Source organism: Aquarana catesbeiana, linkage group LG07 (assembly GCF_042186555.1).
Source record: "Aquarana catesbeiana isolate 2022-GZ linkage group LG07, ASM4218655v1, whole genome shotgun sequence".
NCBI classification, from domain to species: domain Eukaryota; kingdom Metazoa; phylum Chordata; class Amphibia; order Anura; family Ranidae; genus Aquarana; species Aquarana catesbeiana.
This window is the reverse complement of record NC_133330.1, coordinates 70823438-70841285: the sequence shown is the minus strand read 5'-3', so window position 1 is coordinate 70841285 and position 17848 is coordinate 70823438. Positions and strand designations below refer to the sequence as shown.

General features: G+C 42.8%; 1 protein-coding gene across 1 annotated transcript in view; it reads right to left on the bottom strand.

The window, feature by feature from the left end:
* Positions 1 to 712: 712 nt before the first annotated feature.
* The window catches only part of FGD3 (FYVE, RhoGEF and PH domain containing 3), a 375576-nt gene continuing 358440 nt past the window's right edge, over positions 713 to 17848 (bottom strand). Inside the window, exon 19 of the mRNA XM_073592317.1 lies at positions 713 to 1827. Coding sequence (XP_073448418.1) covers positions 1603 to 1827 — 225 coding nt within the window. The 3' untranslated portion in view covers positions 713 to 1602. The remainder of the gene's footprint in view (positions 1828 to 17848) is intronic.

The window sequence follows — 17848 nt, the reverse complement described above, 5'->3', positions numbered from 1 at the left end:
GGGAAATTCCGACCGTGTGTAGGCTCCATCACACATTTTCCATCGGATTTTCCGACACACAAAGTTTGAGAGCAGGCTATAAAATTTTCCAACAACAAAATCCATTGTCGGAAATTCTGATCGTGTGTACACAAATCCGACGGACAAAGTGCTACGCATGCTCAGAATAAATAAAGAGATGAAAGCTATTGGCCACTGCCCCGTTTATAGTCCTGACGTACGTGTTTTACGTCACTGCGTTCAGAATGATCGGATTTTCCGACAACTTTGTGTGACCGTGTGTATGCAAGACAAGTTTGAGCCAACATCCGTCAGAAAAAATCCTAGGATTTTGTTTTCGGAATGTCCGAACAAAGTCTGACCGTGTGTACGGGGCATTAGTTTTAGTTTACACTTGCGGTTGGAAGGTGGTAAAAACATGTGGTTGAGTCACATTTTTAACACACCACAACCGCTACCCCTAATATTGCAAAGGCAGCTGCACGTAGGTATACACACAAATATAATCCTCTCTTGCGTTCAGGGGGCCAATCCACAATAAGGGAAATGCACATATTTCTGGCACAGCGGTGTGGGCTTTTAGGGATTAAGACAAGCCTATCAAACACCCCCTGAAAAGCGACCCACTATGGACTACATTTTAGAGATCAACACTAGTTTAAAGGAGACCTTAATGAGCAAAAAAAAAAAAAAATTGATTACAAAATCAATGTGTGCTAAACTTTTTTATTAGCTTATTTTTCTTTTTAAAATGTCTGAAAATATGTATGTAACATTATTTACAAATCATAAATAAAAACAAAGGGTTAACAAGAAAGAACAATTAAAAAAAGTATGTTCCCAGCAGTGCTAAAAAGTTGTTTCATAGACTTTTAAAAAATGGGTCTACGGCCATTTAAACATGCAGAAGGTGCTTCATCTGGGGTCTCTTCACATATGGAGTATATGGATTGTTCTGGTACAAATTGCTTAATACTTCACATAAATACAACACTTGATTAACTTTTTTTTTTCCCCCATCACTATCGGTAAACAACATGCCAAATGGGTAGACACACTCCTGATTGCAATATTCAATATCTGACAGTTACGACAAAATGGCTGTTACTTTCGGGCATCCATGAGGTTAGAAGTGTAGGAATGATCAATAGCTGCACAAGTTCAAGTCCGGATCCATTTCTGCTGTGGTGAGATCGGTACGGTACTGTAATCACATGTCTGCAGTCATGTGATCTTTCCACTCTGGGCAAGTAATAGGTGATAGTCATAAAACTTTTTCACAGATACAATCTGCACTAAACAGGATTTAGAATTTGTTTTCTTAAATACACATATACAAAACAGTAGGCTGAAGAAATTTTGTGCTACAACTGCAGTCTCGAGACGCCAGTCAAAAGATCTGCCTATTTAGAGGCACAGGACACAGGTTACGCATTGTACACAAGTACAAATATGGAAATTTACAGAAAATGGGGAACACCACAGATGTTAATATGTAGACATGAGCATGTCAGGAAAGTTACTTGGTTGTCAAACTTCAGATAAACTTTTGTTTTTTTCCTTAAAGAAATGTCTATTACAAGTTTTCGGGAATGTTGAAATTTAGACGTTCTCAAAACATTCCATATCCTCTGTCAATTCTCCTTTAGATGCTCGACTTAGAAGCTCCATCCACTTCATCAGTAGTTCCCCATCTTCAACACTAAAAAACAACGTTTGCTGGGATTGGCTTAATTTGAATACATGCTTTAAGTCCACCTTATCACTGGCACTTGGTAAGCTGACGTCATAGCCTGGCAGAGGTATGGCACGTTGAGGTCGGACATCCTGCAAGAAAGAAAGGACATTTAAAAGTAATCATACTGTTGTTTTTACTACTAGAACAGGTTGTTACCCCATGTCCCTCAACCTTTTCCTGACCAGGCTCACTTTGTTCCTCAATGACCAAACAGATTCTGATCAGAAAGCTTACCTTCAAATAATTAACGGAATCATTGTATTTAGTTCTCCTGACCTTTACATTATCAATATTGATTAGTGGCTATTGCTATTATGCGTATGAATGTACACACTTTTATTCAGTTTCTAGAATGTCCTTACACAAGCACATATGCATAGGGGGATATACGCAAACCATTGCAGATGCCTTCATGAGCACTTTATGTGGTTAAATAACCAAAGGTGCATGTTCAATTAGAGCAGGGGTCTCCCAAACTTCTATATAAAGGGCCACTTTACTGTCCTTCAGACTTTGGGGGGTGAACTGTGGCCATTGGGAGTAGAAAAGGTCCTGATGGCAGTGGGAAAAAACAATGCCCCATTGCTGGTTTCAGTGGGAGGAGGTGTGCCCCATTATTGGTGTGAGTGGGAGGAATTGTGTCCCATCCTAGGTGTTGTTGGACCCAGGACTGGTGAAAGGTTTTTTGACACCCTAGGCGAAACCTCATTTTGCCCCCCCTGACTCCACCCCCTTTGCCCTGCCCACGTATACCCCACCTTTTTAATAAAGCGCCCATCAAATGCAGCCCACCAGTGCCCATCAAATGCAGCCTCACCAGCGCCCATCAATGCAGCCTCACCAGCGCCCATCAATGAATGTTTGCTTGCTTCTATTCATTTGGGAGTCGGGACAAAGACATAGTCCTCTGCCACCGCTGCGCCTCTGACACTATGTGCGAACGGAGCGGCTGATGCTGAGACTTAGTTGCTTGCTGCAGAGAGAAGAGAGTAGGAACACCAGTGGCTGGGCGCCCTAGGCAGCAGTGCACCCTAGGCGGCTGCCTAGTTTGCCTAGTGGTAGCACCGGCCCTGGTTGGACCCCTTTGCTGGTGTCATTGGGAGAAATTGTGTCCGATTCATTAGTGTCATTGGGAGGAATTGTGTCCCATCATTGGAGTTTTTGGGCTTCATTGTTGGTGTCATTGCTAGGAATTGTGCCCCATCATGAGTGTCATCGGGAAGAATTGTGCCCCACCATTGGAGTCACTGGGCCGCCATTGTTAGGGTCAATAGCAGAAATTTTGCCCCATAATTAGTGTCATTGGGAGGAATTGTGGCCCATCATTTGTTTTATTGGGCCTCTTTGTTGGTGTCATTGGAAGGAATTGTGTTCCATCATTAATGTCATTGAGGGGAATCATTGTTGGTATCAGTTAATGAAATGAAGCTCTAAGGTCCAAATAAAAGCATGCAAAGTGCCACATCTGGCCCCCCGGTCCACAGTTTGCAGACCACTGAATTAGAGCATAGATCTAAGTTGGCTGTTCCTTAAAGTGTTAAAAAAAGATTGAATTCTGCAATATTACTGTGAAGTATGTAAGTATTCTAGTTATTTATGCCATCGCTGTAACCAAGCTTGGGGAGTACATAGTCTTGAAACTGTACGGTAGCACCAAAAATGTCCATACATATAGGAACAACATACAAGGGCTCCAGCTACAGTGGCCAATGTATGAACGGTCATCCCTGTCAACTAGTAGGAACATTGTCATACATTGTTGTCTGAGGTTTTAAAAACACCACTAAGGGCAGCTCCACAACATCAGCCTTTCAAATGCTGCAATGTATTGTTTTCTGTGACATTTGGCCTGTCTGTAAATGCAGGGAAAATGAGAGTGAGGATGTAAGTCACCTCTATACTGGCACACAAAGGAGATTTGTCTACTGAACAGATCTGTGAACAGATAATTTTTTTCATCTGCCACAAACCCACTGCATTGTCCAGCACATAACACCCCTCCCCCCTCACTTTACCTGCGATCAGACACATCTAATATGTAATCTCACGCATTGCCCAAAAAATAGGTAAAGGATAAATACTGGATGACAGAAGCAAAACAACAAAATGTTATCATTTCTAATGTAGGAATTTTGGAACACGCTGCGACCAGCTGTTAATGTAGGCCTGAGAAGGAGCTGAAGCTCCACTTGTTAGATCTGCCGCACTTCCTCATCTGGTGTAAAAGGGATTCCGCAAAGAGCCTCTCAATTGCTGATGACACACTAAATACTCGGGGTGTTGGAGGAGAGGATTTGGCTTTCCTATTAGGAAGGGATATTACATTTAAAGTGACAGCACTTAACATGGATTTATAATTGCATGCTGCGACCTGCCAGCACTTTTCTGGAGGCAGGTTAGAATATAAACCCCTTGGTGTGCAGTGATAGCAGTCAGCTGGTATTACTGTACAGTATGGGTGGGAGTAACTTCTGATTTGTGACTGGACTTGTGGTTAGAACAATCAGCCCCTATCAGCCTTGCTGGCCTAGTTCCAAACCCCCATAGTTCCTCTAGAAATCCAGGAGATACTTGGAAATATTTACCCCTTGAATAGTCAGTCCCTAAATGTTTGTGCCTTGGACAATCAGCCTCGCTGGAATATTCAGTCCCTAAATGTTTGTGCCTTAAACAATCAGCTTTGCTGGAATAGTCCCGGACCCCCATGGTTTCTCTAGAAATCCAGACTGAGATACTTGGAAATATTTGCCCCTTGAACAGCAAGTCCCCATTAGCCTTGGTGGCCTAGTTCCAGACCTCCATGGATGCAGCCACTGAGCTTTTAATATAGGACTTTATCCTGATCTACTTTTTGATGCATCTCACAATTATATATTTGATACTCATTTTTTACACCACGTGTTTTTTTGATTCCCAGTCCACATGTAATCTTTGTACATTACAATTGTAAACAGCTATTTATTAATATCACTGTCTGTATACGCATGTGATTATGTAGGTCATGTTTTGTGCACAGGCACATGTAACTCTTCACATGTGATATATACTAGGATGTTTTACACAATAAATTTGAACACTTTTTATCACCCCAACCTGTCTACTGCCTCATTTAAAGTCCCATTTGCCCCCCCCCCCCCCCCTTTTTCTCTTGTATTTGGGATGGAGGCAAAGCCCCATGCCTCATTTAAAGTCCCACCCTTTTCCAGTTAAACCATTATTAGGGATGGAGGCAGTAGACAGTTTGTAGGCAGTCACCCCCTGCCAGCTTTGTTTGGGGTTGATTTTCGTGTGTTGGTGCACCTTTTAGGTCCACACACACACTTTTTGTGCAACTACATGTTGTTCAATACACTGGGTTCATTGCACACAATCCAACATGGTGGTTGGGTCCTGGGCTTTGGGCTGTTCTTCTTCCGGAGCTGCGATGCGCTCTGCGTGCCCTCCCCATCCCCCCCACGTCCGCCCGTGTTTTGGGCTGGTTTGGTGTGGGGGATCAGGCGGGTGCTCACACCGCATCGGCGTCACGCATTGCTCCCGCGCATGACGTCACTAGTTGGCGCCGTTGTGCGGGCGCATATTTTTCCACTCTGTGCCGACGTAGCCAGACGCAGTGGCGTCATCCTGGGCGGGTCCCGCCCCACGCACCGTCGGCTCAGCGTGACGTTGGTGGCAATCACCGACACAGGCGGGACGCCTATTTAGGCATCGCCTCGAGTGCGGCTCTCTCCTTCTCACACAAGTGCAGACGCTACAGCGGTGGCAAGTTTTTGCTTCAAGCACATCCAGGTAATACTTCATCATCTCACCACATTCATTCACTTCTTGTCATTACTTAGTTATAGTATCCCTGACTCTTCTCATGGGTTCAATTATTGATTTAGATACCCGATCATTACTTTATCTATCTGGCAATGGTGTGGAGGAGATGCCTGCGTTTTGGGGATGATGCCGGTGGGCGCCTGTTGTGTGTTGTTTGCCACCTCAGCTCCGGGGAAGGGCGCGTTTTCCAAGCCCAGTCCCTACCGTAGTCCACATGTTTTGGTCATAATGTGAGTACCCAGAAATTGACATTTTGTCTTTTCTGGTTTTTTCATTTTATTTTATATATTTTTCTGATGGTGTTATACCTTGTTATTTCAGAAGTCCTGTAGCATCCGCCCCTGAAGAAGTGTATTCACAGAAACGCGTCGGGCACCATGGATGCAGCCACTGAGCTTTTAATATAGGACTTTATCCTGATCTACTTTTTGATGCATCTCACAATTATATATTTGATACTCATTTTTTACACCATGTGTTTTTATGATTCCCAGTCCACATGTAATCTTTGTACATTACAATTGTAAACAGCTATTTATTAATATGACTGTCTGTATACGCATGTGATTATGTAGGTCATGTTTTGTGCACAGGCACATGTAACTCTTCACATGTGATATATACTAGGATGTTTTACACAATAAATTTGAACACTTTTTATCACCCCAACCTGTCTACTGCCTCATTTAAAGTCCCATTTGCCCCCCCCTTTTTCTCTTGTATTTGGGATGGAGGCAAAGCCCCATGCCTCATTTAAAGTCCCACCCTTTTCCAGTTAAACCATTATTAGGGATGGAGGCAGTAGACAGTTTGTAGGCAGTCACCCCCTGCCAGCTTTGTTTGGGGTTGATTTTCGTGTGTTGGTGCACCTTTTAGGTCCACACACACACTTTTTGTGCAACTACATGTTGTTCAATACACTGGGTTCATTGCACACAATCCAACATGGTGGTTGGGTCCTGGGCTTTGGGCTGTTCTTCTTCCGGAGCTGCGATGCGCTCTGCGTGCCCTCCCCATCCCCCCCACGTCCGCCCGTGTTTTGGGCTGGTTTGGTGTGGGGGATCAGGCGGGTGCTCACACCGCATCGGCGTCACGCATTGCTCCCGCGCATGACGTCACTAGTTGGCGCCGTTGTGCGGGCGCATATTTTTCCACTCTGTGCCGACGTAGCCAGACGCAGTGGCGTCATCCTGGGCGGGTCCCGCCCCACGCACCGTCGGCTCAGCGTGACGTTGGTGGCAATCACCGACACAGGCGGGACGCCTATTTAGGCATCGCCTCGAGTGCGGCTCTCTCCTTCTCACACAAGTGCAGACGCTACAGCGGTGGCAAGTTTTTGCTTCAAGCACATCCAGGTAATACTTCATCATCTCACCACATTCATTCACTTCTTGTCATTACTTAGTTATAGTATCCCTGACTCTTCTCATGGGTTCAATTATTGATTTAGATACCCGATCATTACTTTATCTATCTGGCAATGGTGTGGAGGAGATGCCTGCGTTTTGGGGATGATGCCGGTGGGCGCCTGTTGTGTGTTGTTTGCCACCTCAGCTCCGGGGAAGGGCGCGTTTTCCAAGCCCAGTCCCTACCGTAGTCCACATGTTTTGGTCATAATGTGAGTACCCAGAAATTGACATTTTGTCTTTTCTGGTTTTTTCATTTTATTTTATATATTTTTCTGATGGTGTTATACCTTGTTATTTCAGAAGTCCTGTAGCATCCGCCCCTGAAGAAGTGTATTCACAGAAACGCGTCGGGCACCATGGATGCAGCCACTGAGCTTTTAATATAGGACTTTATCCTGATCTACTTTTTGATGCATCTCACAATTATATATTTGATACTCATTTTTTACACCATGTGTTTTTATGATTCCCAGTCCACATGTAATCTTTGTACATTACAATTGTAAACAGCTATTTATTAATATGACTGTCTGTATACGCATGTGATTATGTAGGTCATGTTTTGTGCACAGGCACATGTAACTCTTCACATGTGATATATACTAGGATGTTTTACACAATAAATTTGAACACTTTTTTATCACCCCAACCTGTCTACTGCCTCATTTAAAGTCCCATTTGCCCCCCCCTTTTTCTCTTGTATTTGGGATGGAGGCAAAGCCCCATGCCTCATTTAAAGTCCCACCCTTTTCCAGTTAAACCATTATTAGGGATGGAGGCAGTAGACAGTTTGTAGGCAGTCACCCCCTGCCAGCTTTGTTTGGGGTTGATTTTCGTGTGTTGGTGCACCTTTTAGGTCCACACACACACTTTTTGTGCAACTACATGTTGTTCAATACACTGGGTTCATTGCACACAATCCAACATGGTGGTTGGATCCTGGGCTTTGGGCTGTTCTTCTTCCGGAGCTGCGATGCGCTCTGCGTGCCCTCCCCATCCCCCCCACGTCCGCCCGTGTTTTGGGCTGGTTTGGTGTGGGGGATCAGGCGGGTGCTCACACCGCATCGGCGTCACGCATTGCTCCCGCGCATGACGTCACTAGTTGGCGCCGTTGTGCGGGCGCATATTTTTCCACTCTGTGCCGACGTAGCCAGACGCAGTGGCGTCATCCTGGGCGGGTCCCGCCCCACGCACCGTCGGCTCAGCGTGACGTTGGTGGCAATCACCGACACAGGCGGGACGCCTATTTAGGCATCGCCTCGAGTGCGGCTCTCTCCTTCTCACACAAGTGCAGACGCTACAGCGGTGGCAAGTTTTTGCTTCAAGCACATCCAGGTAATACTTCATCATCTCACCACATTCATTCACTTCTTGTCATTACTTAGTTATAGTATCCCTGACTCTTCTCATGGGTTCAATTATTGATTTAGATACCCGATCATTACTTTATCTATCTGGCAATGGTGTGGAGGAGATGCCTGCGTTTTGGGGATGATGCCGGTGGGCGCCTGTTGTGTGTTGTTTGCCACCTCAGCTCCGGGGAAGGGCGCGTTTTCCAAGCCCAGTCCCTACCGTAGTCCACATGTTTTGGTCATAATGTGAGTACCCAGAAATTGACATTTTGTCTTTTCTGTTTTTTTCATTTTATTTTATATATTTTTCTGATGGTGTTATACCTTGTTATTTCAGAAGTCCTGTAGCATCCGCCCCTGAAGAAGTGTATTCACAGAAACGCGTCGGGCACCATGGATGCAGCCACTGAGCTTTTAATATAGGACTTTATCCTGATCTACTTTTTGATGCATCTCACAATTATATATTTGATACTCATTTTTTACACCATGTGTTTTTATGATTCCCAGTCCACATGTAATCTTTGTACATTACAATTGTAAACAGCTATTTATTAATATGACTGTCTGTATACGCATGTGATTATGTAGGTCATGTTTTGTGCACAGGCACATGTAACTCTTCACATGTGATATATACTAGGATGTTTTACACAATAAATTTGAACACTTTTTATCACCCCAACCTGTCTACTGCCTCATTTAAAGTCCCATTTGCCCCCCCCCCCCCTTTTTCTCTTGTATTTGGGATGGAGGCAAAGCCCCATGCCTCATTTAAAGTCCCACCCTTTTCCAGTTAAATTAAATAAATACAGTATGGGTGGGAGTAACTTCTGATTTGTGACTGGACTTGTGGTTAGAACAATCAGCCCCTATCAGCCTTGCTGGCCTAGTTCCAAACCCCCATAGTTCCTCTAGAAATCCAGGAGATACTTGGAAATATTTACCCCTTGAATAGTCAGTCCCTAAATGTTTGTGCCTTGGACAATCAGCCTCGCTGGAATATTCAGTCCCTAAATGTTTGTGCCTTAAACAATCAGCTTTGCTGGAATAGTCCCGGACCCCCATGGTTCCTCTAGAAATCCAGGCTGAGATACTTGGAAATATTTGCCCCTTGAATAGCAAGTCCCCATTAGCCTTGGTGGCCTAGTTCCAGACCTCCATGGTTCCTCTAGAAATACAGGCTGAGATACTTGGAAATATTTGTCCCTTGGACAGTAAGTCCCCATTAGCCTTGGTGGCCTAGTTCCAGACCTCCATGGTTCCTCTAGAAATACAGGCTGAGATACTTGGAAATATTTGCCCCTTGAATAGTCAGTCCCTTTTAGACTCGTTGGCCTAGTTCCAGACCCCCATGGCTCCCCTAGAAATCTAAGCAATACTTGAAAAAATGTTTGGGCCCAGGCCTTTAAGCAAAATTACTTCTACTAGCTCTGACATTTGGGTAATGATTATTCTGTGTAGTGTAAAAATGATTTACAAGTATCTTTTACACCCAAATCCATAAAATATGTTCTGGCTATGACTAACTACTGTTAATATTCAGTAATAATTCTAACCATTCAAAGGATCACAGGATTGCCAACATATGACCATTGGGAAACTAGAACAAAGGGGACCCCTCCATCCTAACACAGTGACCCCCTGACAATGACAGCACCATTGCTGTGCACACATGCTCACGCAACATGTCCTGGAATGATGAATCACCTTCATCCTCATGTACTTGTATATACTGACAATAAAGGGGTCAGGCAGTTTTACGAGGATGGGAAATGACAGGAAGAGAAAATAATACACAGAAAGATAAAAAGCATCATAAAAAGCAGAGACAATATGACACTGAAAAGATCTGCAGGTTCGGAACGGTTGGCAGATAAATTATTTTTACTTTCGGAGTAAAGGCTTATAAATCTACATTATCCCCATCCTTCATGGCTTTTGTGATCAGGCTGTAATGAAAACACAGATTTTTAACCTGTTGGTTGCTGCACTGACACAGTTCAGTCTAAGTTTTGCATGCTTGACATAATGTACATGCAGCCAACAAGCAAAGGGGTTGCAATTCCATATGCAGGTTAGGGATGACACCTCATACAATGCTCCCTTCCAGCCCAGCCCTCTTAAATACAAGGAAAAAACATGTGTTTATGGGTATAAGATTTACCCATAATTCCATGTTTTTCCTTACACAGTTAAGAGGGAGGATCTGCTGCTGTTGAAAAAGTACTGTTTTAATCAAGCTAACTAACATATGATTATGCTATATGTTATAAGATAATAATTTATTATTTATCTATTTACTGTGAAATTACTTGTTTGAAGCTATAACTTCAAACTTCAGAAATTTCTCCATTAAGCCACCTGCTTGAGTACAGTTTTTGAAAATATTGTAAATTACCTTAAAAATAATATATAATAATTATTTGTATATTACTTATGGTAATTAACTACTTGCCAGCCAGGCCAATTCTGACACTTCTCTCCTACGTGTAAAAAATCATATTCATAGAACCCCCAAACATTATATATATTGTTTTAGCAGACACCCTAGGGAATAAAATGGCGGTCATTGCAACTTTTTATGTCACACCATATTTGGGCAGCAATTTTTCAAACGCGTTTTTTTTTTTTCGTTTTAAAGAAATGGTTTCATGAATAAAAAAAAAAAAAAGTTAGCCTGATTTTTTCCTATAATGTGAAAGATGATGTTACGCCAAGTAAAAAGATACATAATATGTCACGCTTTAAAACTGCGCCAAACTTCAGTACTTAAAAATCTCCATAGACGACGCTTTAAAAATGTTTACAGGTTACATGTTTAGAGTTACAGAGGAGGTCTAGTGCTAGAATTATTGCTCTCACAGCAATAATGATGATGATTTGGTCCCCACAGAGCCCTGATCTCAACATCATTGAGTCTGTCTGGGATTATATGAACAGACAGGAGGATGTGAGGCAGCCATCATCCACAGAAGATCTTTGGTTAGTTCTTCAGTGTGTGCAAGTGTATTTTGAAGAATTGATGCTGTTTTAAAGGCAAAGGGTGGTCACACCAAATATTGAATTGATTTGAATTTCTCTTTTGTTCATTTACTTTCCATTTTGGTATTTGATAAACTATTAACACTTCTACTTCTGAAAGCATTCCTAAATTTACAGCATTTTTTCACACTTGCCTAAAACTTTTGCCGTGTAGTGTACATCCTTCCTTCATGTGTTACCCTGGTTACTTCTTCTTTTTACTTCACACTAATGCCTTTTGCATAGCTCCCAACTGTCCTTGATTTCGAGGGACCGTCCATGATTTGGAACAAAGTCCCTCGTTCCTCCTCATGTGTTCCTCGCTTTGGTCTGATCTATATAGTTGTATATAAAATGAACTTTATATCTTTCAAAAAGTGCTTTCAAGTGCTAAACCTTTCATCCAATTTCTAAATTGATGCATTTGTAAATTTTAAGAGCCAATATGAAGGAATAGTAGTGGTAAAAAAAAAAAAAACACTTGTGGGTTTTTTAAATTCTCCTTTAAAGGGAGTGTGGCAGGGTGTGTGTCAAATGTCTACATATTTTTGTTAACAGGTGTCCCTGGCTCCCGTCTCAAAAAGTTGGGAGGTATGCCTTTTGAGCTGACCTTCTGAGTGAAGGTATCTCCAAGGGGCACTTCTGAGGCTAAGGGGGCACTAAAAAAATTCAGTGATAGTACTTTCTTACTTTTGTTTAATTTAGCTAACCAAAGTGTGTTTGTAAACTGGTAGAAGGTTCCTACAGAGATATTAAAGCTGTACCACCAGCAGGTGGAGCTGAAGTGAAAATTTCAAATCCTAACTACCACTTCCCTAAAATGGGGTGCTTTGGGCAGTTCATACACCTATTTGGAGAGGATTAAATTATAAATTCAGAGGGCTGAAACACTCATCAGGAGTTTACAAAATATTTGTGACTACAGCTGGAGACTATAGCATTCCCATCTTTGTTGGCAGCCATTATCTGAATCAGCTTCAGGCTCAGTTCACATTTGTATTGCAAGAACCCTGCGAATCCACTGCAGGTTTCCGCATCACACCGACTCACAGGCAGTTCACACCGCCATATGTGGACTGCTGGGAGTGTCAATAGAAAGTCAATGACACCCCCAAATCAGTTCACATATCGCAGTGCAAACTGTCAACTGTGAACACCCATGTTATCCGATTCGGGTGTGGACAAAAAAAAGGGTCCTATGTTTGGTCCGAATGCGATGCAAATTCAGCCATACAGATCGCATCGCACAGACATCGCATGTGATTTGCCCTGCAGTGCGGTGCGAATCACATCCGATGTCAGGCAGCGCACCAGTGTGAACCAAGTCTCAGACTAGTCGCTTTTTTTTATTTTGCATTCAATGCTTCATTGATTTTTTTTCAAGCAAATGTTAACAAGCATTATATAGTATCTCACAAAAGTTAATACACCCCTCATATTTTTGTAAATGTTTTATTATATTTTTTCATGTGACAACACTGAAGAAAGGACACTTTGATACAATGTAATGTAGCGAGTGTACAGCTTGTATAACAGTTGAAATTTGCTGTCCCCTCAAAATAACTCAGCACACAACCATTAATGTCTAAACTGCTGGCGACAAAAGTGAGTACATCCCTAAGTGAAAATGTTCAAATTGGGCCCAATTGGGCCCAGTCATGTGACTCGTTAGTGTTACAAGGTCTCAGGTGTGAATGGGGAGCAGGTGTGTTAAATTTGGTGTCATCGCTCTCACTCTCTCATACTGGTCACTGGAAGTTCAACATGGCACCTCATGGCAAAGAACTCTCTTTGGATCTGAAAAAGAATTGTTGCTCTACATAAAGATGGCCTAGGCTATAAGAAGATTGCCAAGACCCTAAAACTGAGCTGCAGCACAGTGGCCAAGACCATACAGCAGTTTTTCAGGACAGGTTCCACTCAGAACAGGCCTCGCCATGGTCGACCAAAGAGGTTGAGTGCACGTGCCCAGGGTCATATCCAGAGGTTGTCTTTGGGAAATAGACGTATGAGTGCTGCCAGCATTTTTGCAGGGGTTGAAGGGGTGGGAGGTCAGCCTGTCAGTGCTCAGACCATACGCCGCACACTTCATCGAATTGGTCTGCATGAGAAGGAAACCTCTTCTAAAGATGATGCACAAGAATGCCCTCTAATACTTTTCTAAAGACAAGCAGACTAAAGACATGGATTACTGGAACCATGTCCTGTGGTCTGATGAGACCAAGATAAACTTATTTGGTTCAGATGGTGTCAAGCGTGTGTGGTAGCAACCAGGTGAGGAGTACAAAGACAAGTGCGTCTTGCCTACAGTCAAGCATGGTGGTGGGAGTGTCATGCTTGAGTGCTGCCGGCACTGGGGAGCTACAGTTCATTGAGGGAACCATGAATGCCAACATGTACTGTGACATATTGAAGCAGAGCATGATCCCCTCTCTTTGGAGACTGGGCTGCAGGGCAGTATTCCAACATAACAACCCCAAACACACCTCCAAGACGACCACTGCCTTGCTAATGAAGCCAAGGGTAAAGGTGATGGACTGGCCAAGCATGTCTGCAGACCTAAATCCTATTGAGTATCTGTGGGGCATCCTCAAATGGAAGCTGGAGGAGCGCAAGGATTCTTTTTTTTTTAATTATCTCTTTATTAAATTTTATCAAGTTACATTTCAATATGAAAAGGCAAGTAACACAGACTGCACAACTCAGTTTTCTTCCTCACAATACATTCAATACCCCTCCCGCCCCCCATCCCCCCCAGGCCCCCTCTCACTCAAGCTACTCGGATGATTTGTACCCTTATCGACTTTCTCCCTACTCTCGACTGGTCATCACCTCGACATATCTCCACGTCTTCTTAAACTCCTGCCAGCAGTTCCATTTATCCATTAGCCCTTCGCTTACATCATGCTCACTATATCTCAGACCCTCCATTTCGTATGTCCCTTCTACGGCTTTGACTCAATCCTGTAATGTGGGGCTTTCTACTTCCTGCCATTTCTTTGGTATAAGGCTTTTCGCCGCATTCAACAAATGGGGTATTATTGATTCCCTATATTGTTTCACGGAGCCCTCTGTACCATGGAATAAAACTATCCATGGATCTTCTACCACTGCTTTACCTGTGATTTCTAAGATCAACTGTAGTATTTCTTTCCAGTATTTATTAATTTTGGTGCAGTCCCACCACAAATGAACCATCGTTCCAGTAACCTTACAACCTCTCCAACACTCATGTGATTTCTCCAAGTGATATTTACTTAGTTTGTCAGGGGTGGCGTACCACCTTGTCAAACATTTATAATTCATTTCAACCGTTCTAATATCTATAGCAGAACTATGTGTTAAATTCAAAATCTTCGCAATCTTGTGTTTATACTCAAGTGACCCTAATTCTATACCCCATTTCGTTAAGAATGGCGGTACCTCCAGTTCGTCAATAACCAAAAGCATCCTGTAGATCCGAGAAATATCCTTTTTTGCCTTTTTATCTATACATAATCGCTCAAATGGCGTTAGTTCGTCAACAGTTCTAATTGGTTGAGGCAGATTTCCACAAAGTGCTTTAACTGGAGATATCGCCATTCATTAATCGACATTAGGTCCGAGTTTTGTGGCAACTCAGACAATGTGCTTATTTTCCTCAAATTAGTTATTTCCCTTAATTGTGCATTATCTCTTTTTATCCAATTCCCTCCTATTGTCCTTTTCCCTGGTGCAAAAAAATCATTGTCTTTCAAACAAATCAAAGGTGAATTATATTTCCACTTACTTTGTTTATGGATCAATTCCCATATATTAAGTGCATTACGTGTAATCTCATGCGTTTTGACTCCCAATACCCTGTACTGAGGGGGATTCCATATTAAATTATTTAATCATGTTTCACATAAATTATTTTCTATTTTAACCCACTGTCTTTCACTTTTCTCTCTGGCCCATTCCACCACTTGTGATAGTACCACTGCGTGGTAATATTTTTTAATATCGGGTACCCCTAATCCCCCTTGTTTTTTCTCCTGTAGCAAAACTGAGAAAGATACTCTGGGCTTTTTATTTTGCCAAATAAAGTTCATTAATATAAGTGTCTGGAAATAATATTGAGGTAGGGCTATGGGCAACATTTGGAACTTATATGTGATCTTCGGAAGTATAACCATTTTAACCGTATTGATTCGTCCTATCCACGAAAGGGGTAGGACGAATCAATACGGTTAAAATGGTTATACTTCCGAAGATCACATATAGCGCAAGGTTTCTAAAATCCTCCAGCTCTGTGATGTCATCATGGAGGAGTGAAAGAGGACTCCGATGGCAACCTGTGAAGCTCTGGTGAACTCCATGCCCAAGAGGGTTAAGGCAGTGCTGGAAAATAATGGTGGCCACACAAAATATTGATACTTTGGGCCCAATTTGGACATTCTCACTTACGGATGTACTCACTTTTGCTGCCAGAGGTTTAGACATTAATGGTTGTGTGTTGAGTTATTTTGAGGGGACAGTAAATTTACACTGTTATACAAGCTGTACACTCACCACGTTACATTGTAGCAAAGTGTCATTTCTTCAGTGTTGTCACATGAAAAGATATAATAAAATATTTACACAAATGTGAGGGGTGCAGGCCCTTCGCGACAGGACAGGCAAAACAAGCAATTGCTTGGGGCCCCGAGCTGGCCTGGGGCCTCAGCTGTGCCGCTGCTTCCTATAAGCTGCAGCCTGTAGCGTAGCCGAACTTCTCTTTCTTCCTCCTGCAGTCTGTGCGGTACAGGAGATTCAGTTTCCTGTTCCCGGCCGGACTGACAGTGCGTGCTCACTTCCTTTCAGTCCGGCGGCCAGGAACAGAAAACTGACTCTCCTGCCACGCGGTAGGGACGGGGGTTAAAAAGAGCACGTGGGGGGCAGTCATCAAGACCCATTTAGTAATAAAAATATGGTAGCTTGCTGACTATAATAAAAACAATTACCATAGCTTTCTTTCCATTTTCTTCTTTCTTTACCATCCCATTTCCATCTTTTTTCAATCAGTGGTACAGTGGTGTTTTTTGCAAATGTTCAATTGTTGAAAATGTTCAAATTTTATGCACATTATATGCAACAGCAGTATTTGCACTGTAAACCTTTTTTATTTATATAAAGTGTTGGTGAACTTAAACTGTATCGCTATGCTGTGATTCCTGTAGGCTTTGCGTGCGGGGGGGGGGTTGGATGGGCCTCCATGTCCATTTTGCTTGGGGCCCCGAGGGGTGTACTCACTTTTGTGAGATACTGTATGTGCTATGTAGCAGTGTAAAAAAAGGCATTTACAAAAAGGATCCACAAAAGGAGAGAAATCATTTGAAATACAGCCAAAATTGAAAATATAACCTTTATACTCCAGTTTTCATTCGTGAATGGGTCTCAATATAGAACTTAAAAATCTTTTAAAAAGGGAGAAAATAAGATAAAACTTTTTTCTTTACATTTTAAAAACAAGCTGTATCTGCACAAGCAGAAGTTACCATGTGATAAAATGTTAATCCATTTATGATGTAGCTGTATAACAAACATTCTCATGTACTTCTTACTCTGAAAAGTACATTAGGGCAAGTCACACGTTTTATTCTTGCTTTGGTAGAAGTGGCATTTATATGATCACCTTGAGAAGCATGCAAATGGAAGAGCTGAAACGCGTGAAAATAATTTGTACGCCACGTCTCACTCTCTCGTTCAGAGGGAACATAAAGTTTATGATTGCTGAGCACAGGAGAGACTCTTACTATGGTGTGTAGGTTACAGGCAGGATAATTAAACTGCAATTTTTTTGAAGATATAATATTTATCTTGGTATAGAATAAAAAGCCAGATGGCTCTGAGTACTCAAACTATTACAAACACCTTTATATACCTATATATCATGTGTGTGCACATTTATGTTAGCATTGAGAATATATTTTAAAACTTAATTTCAAATCAAAGTAAAGACAGCCCTGAGCAGATAAACAGGTGATGAGCAGGGCTAGGCCAAGGAATAGAAAGGCCAGGCCTAGGGGTGCAGTGTTATAGGCCCAATAACTGGAACGCCAAAACTGTTAGTTTTGGATAGGCCGAGGAAGACTTAAGCTGGCAAGAACCAAGAGTAGGCTGAATGTACCAAGTCAGAGGCGTAACGAAAACCTTCAGGGCCCCGGTGCAAGAAACCATGAATGGCCCCTCCACTGACCTCCGGCCAGGGCCCTTCCCACTGGTCCTGGGAGCAACAGGACCTGGATAGGAGGGACGGCATATGGAGGAACAAATCCCCTCCATTTTCCTCCTGCAGCCACTGAATGCCTATGGGAGGGAGGAGAAGGAGAAGCAGGCTTTTAGCGGCTGCAGGAGAAAAATGGAGGGAATTTGTTCTTCTATATGCCCCCCTCATCCAGGTGTACAGGGGCAACATGTGCGCCATTGCAATTATGACCCCTGTAGTTACGCCCATGGGATGTGTAGCAGCGGTGGTGGTGGGGGATGGGATCAGTGGCAACAGT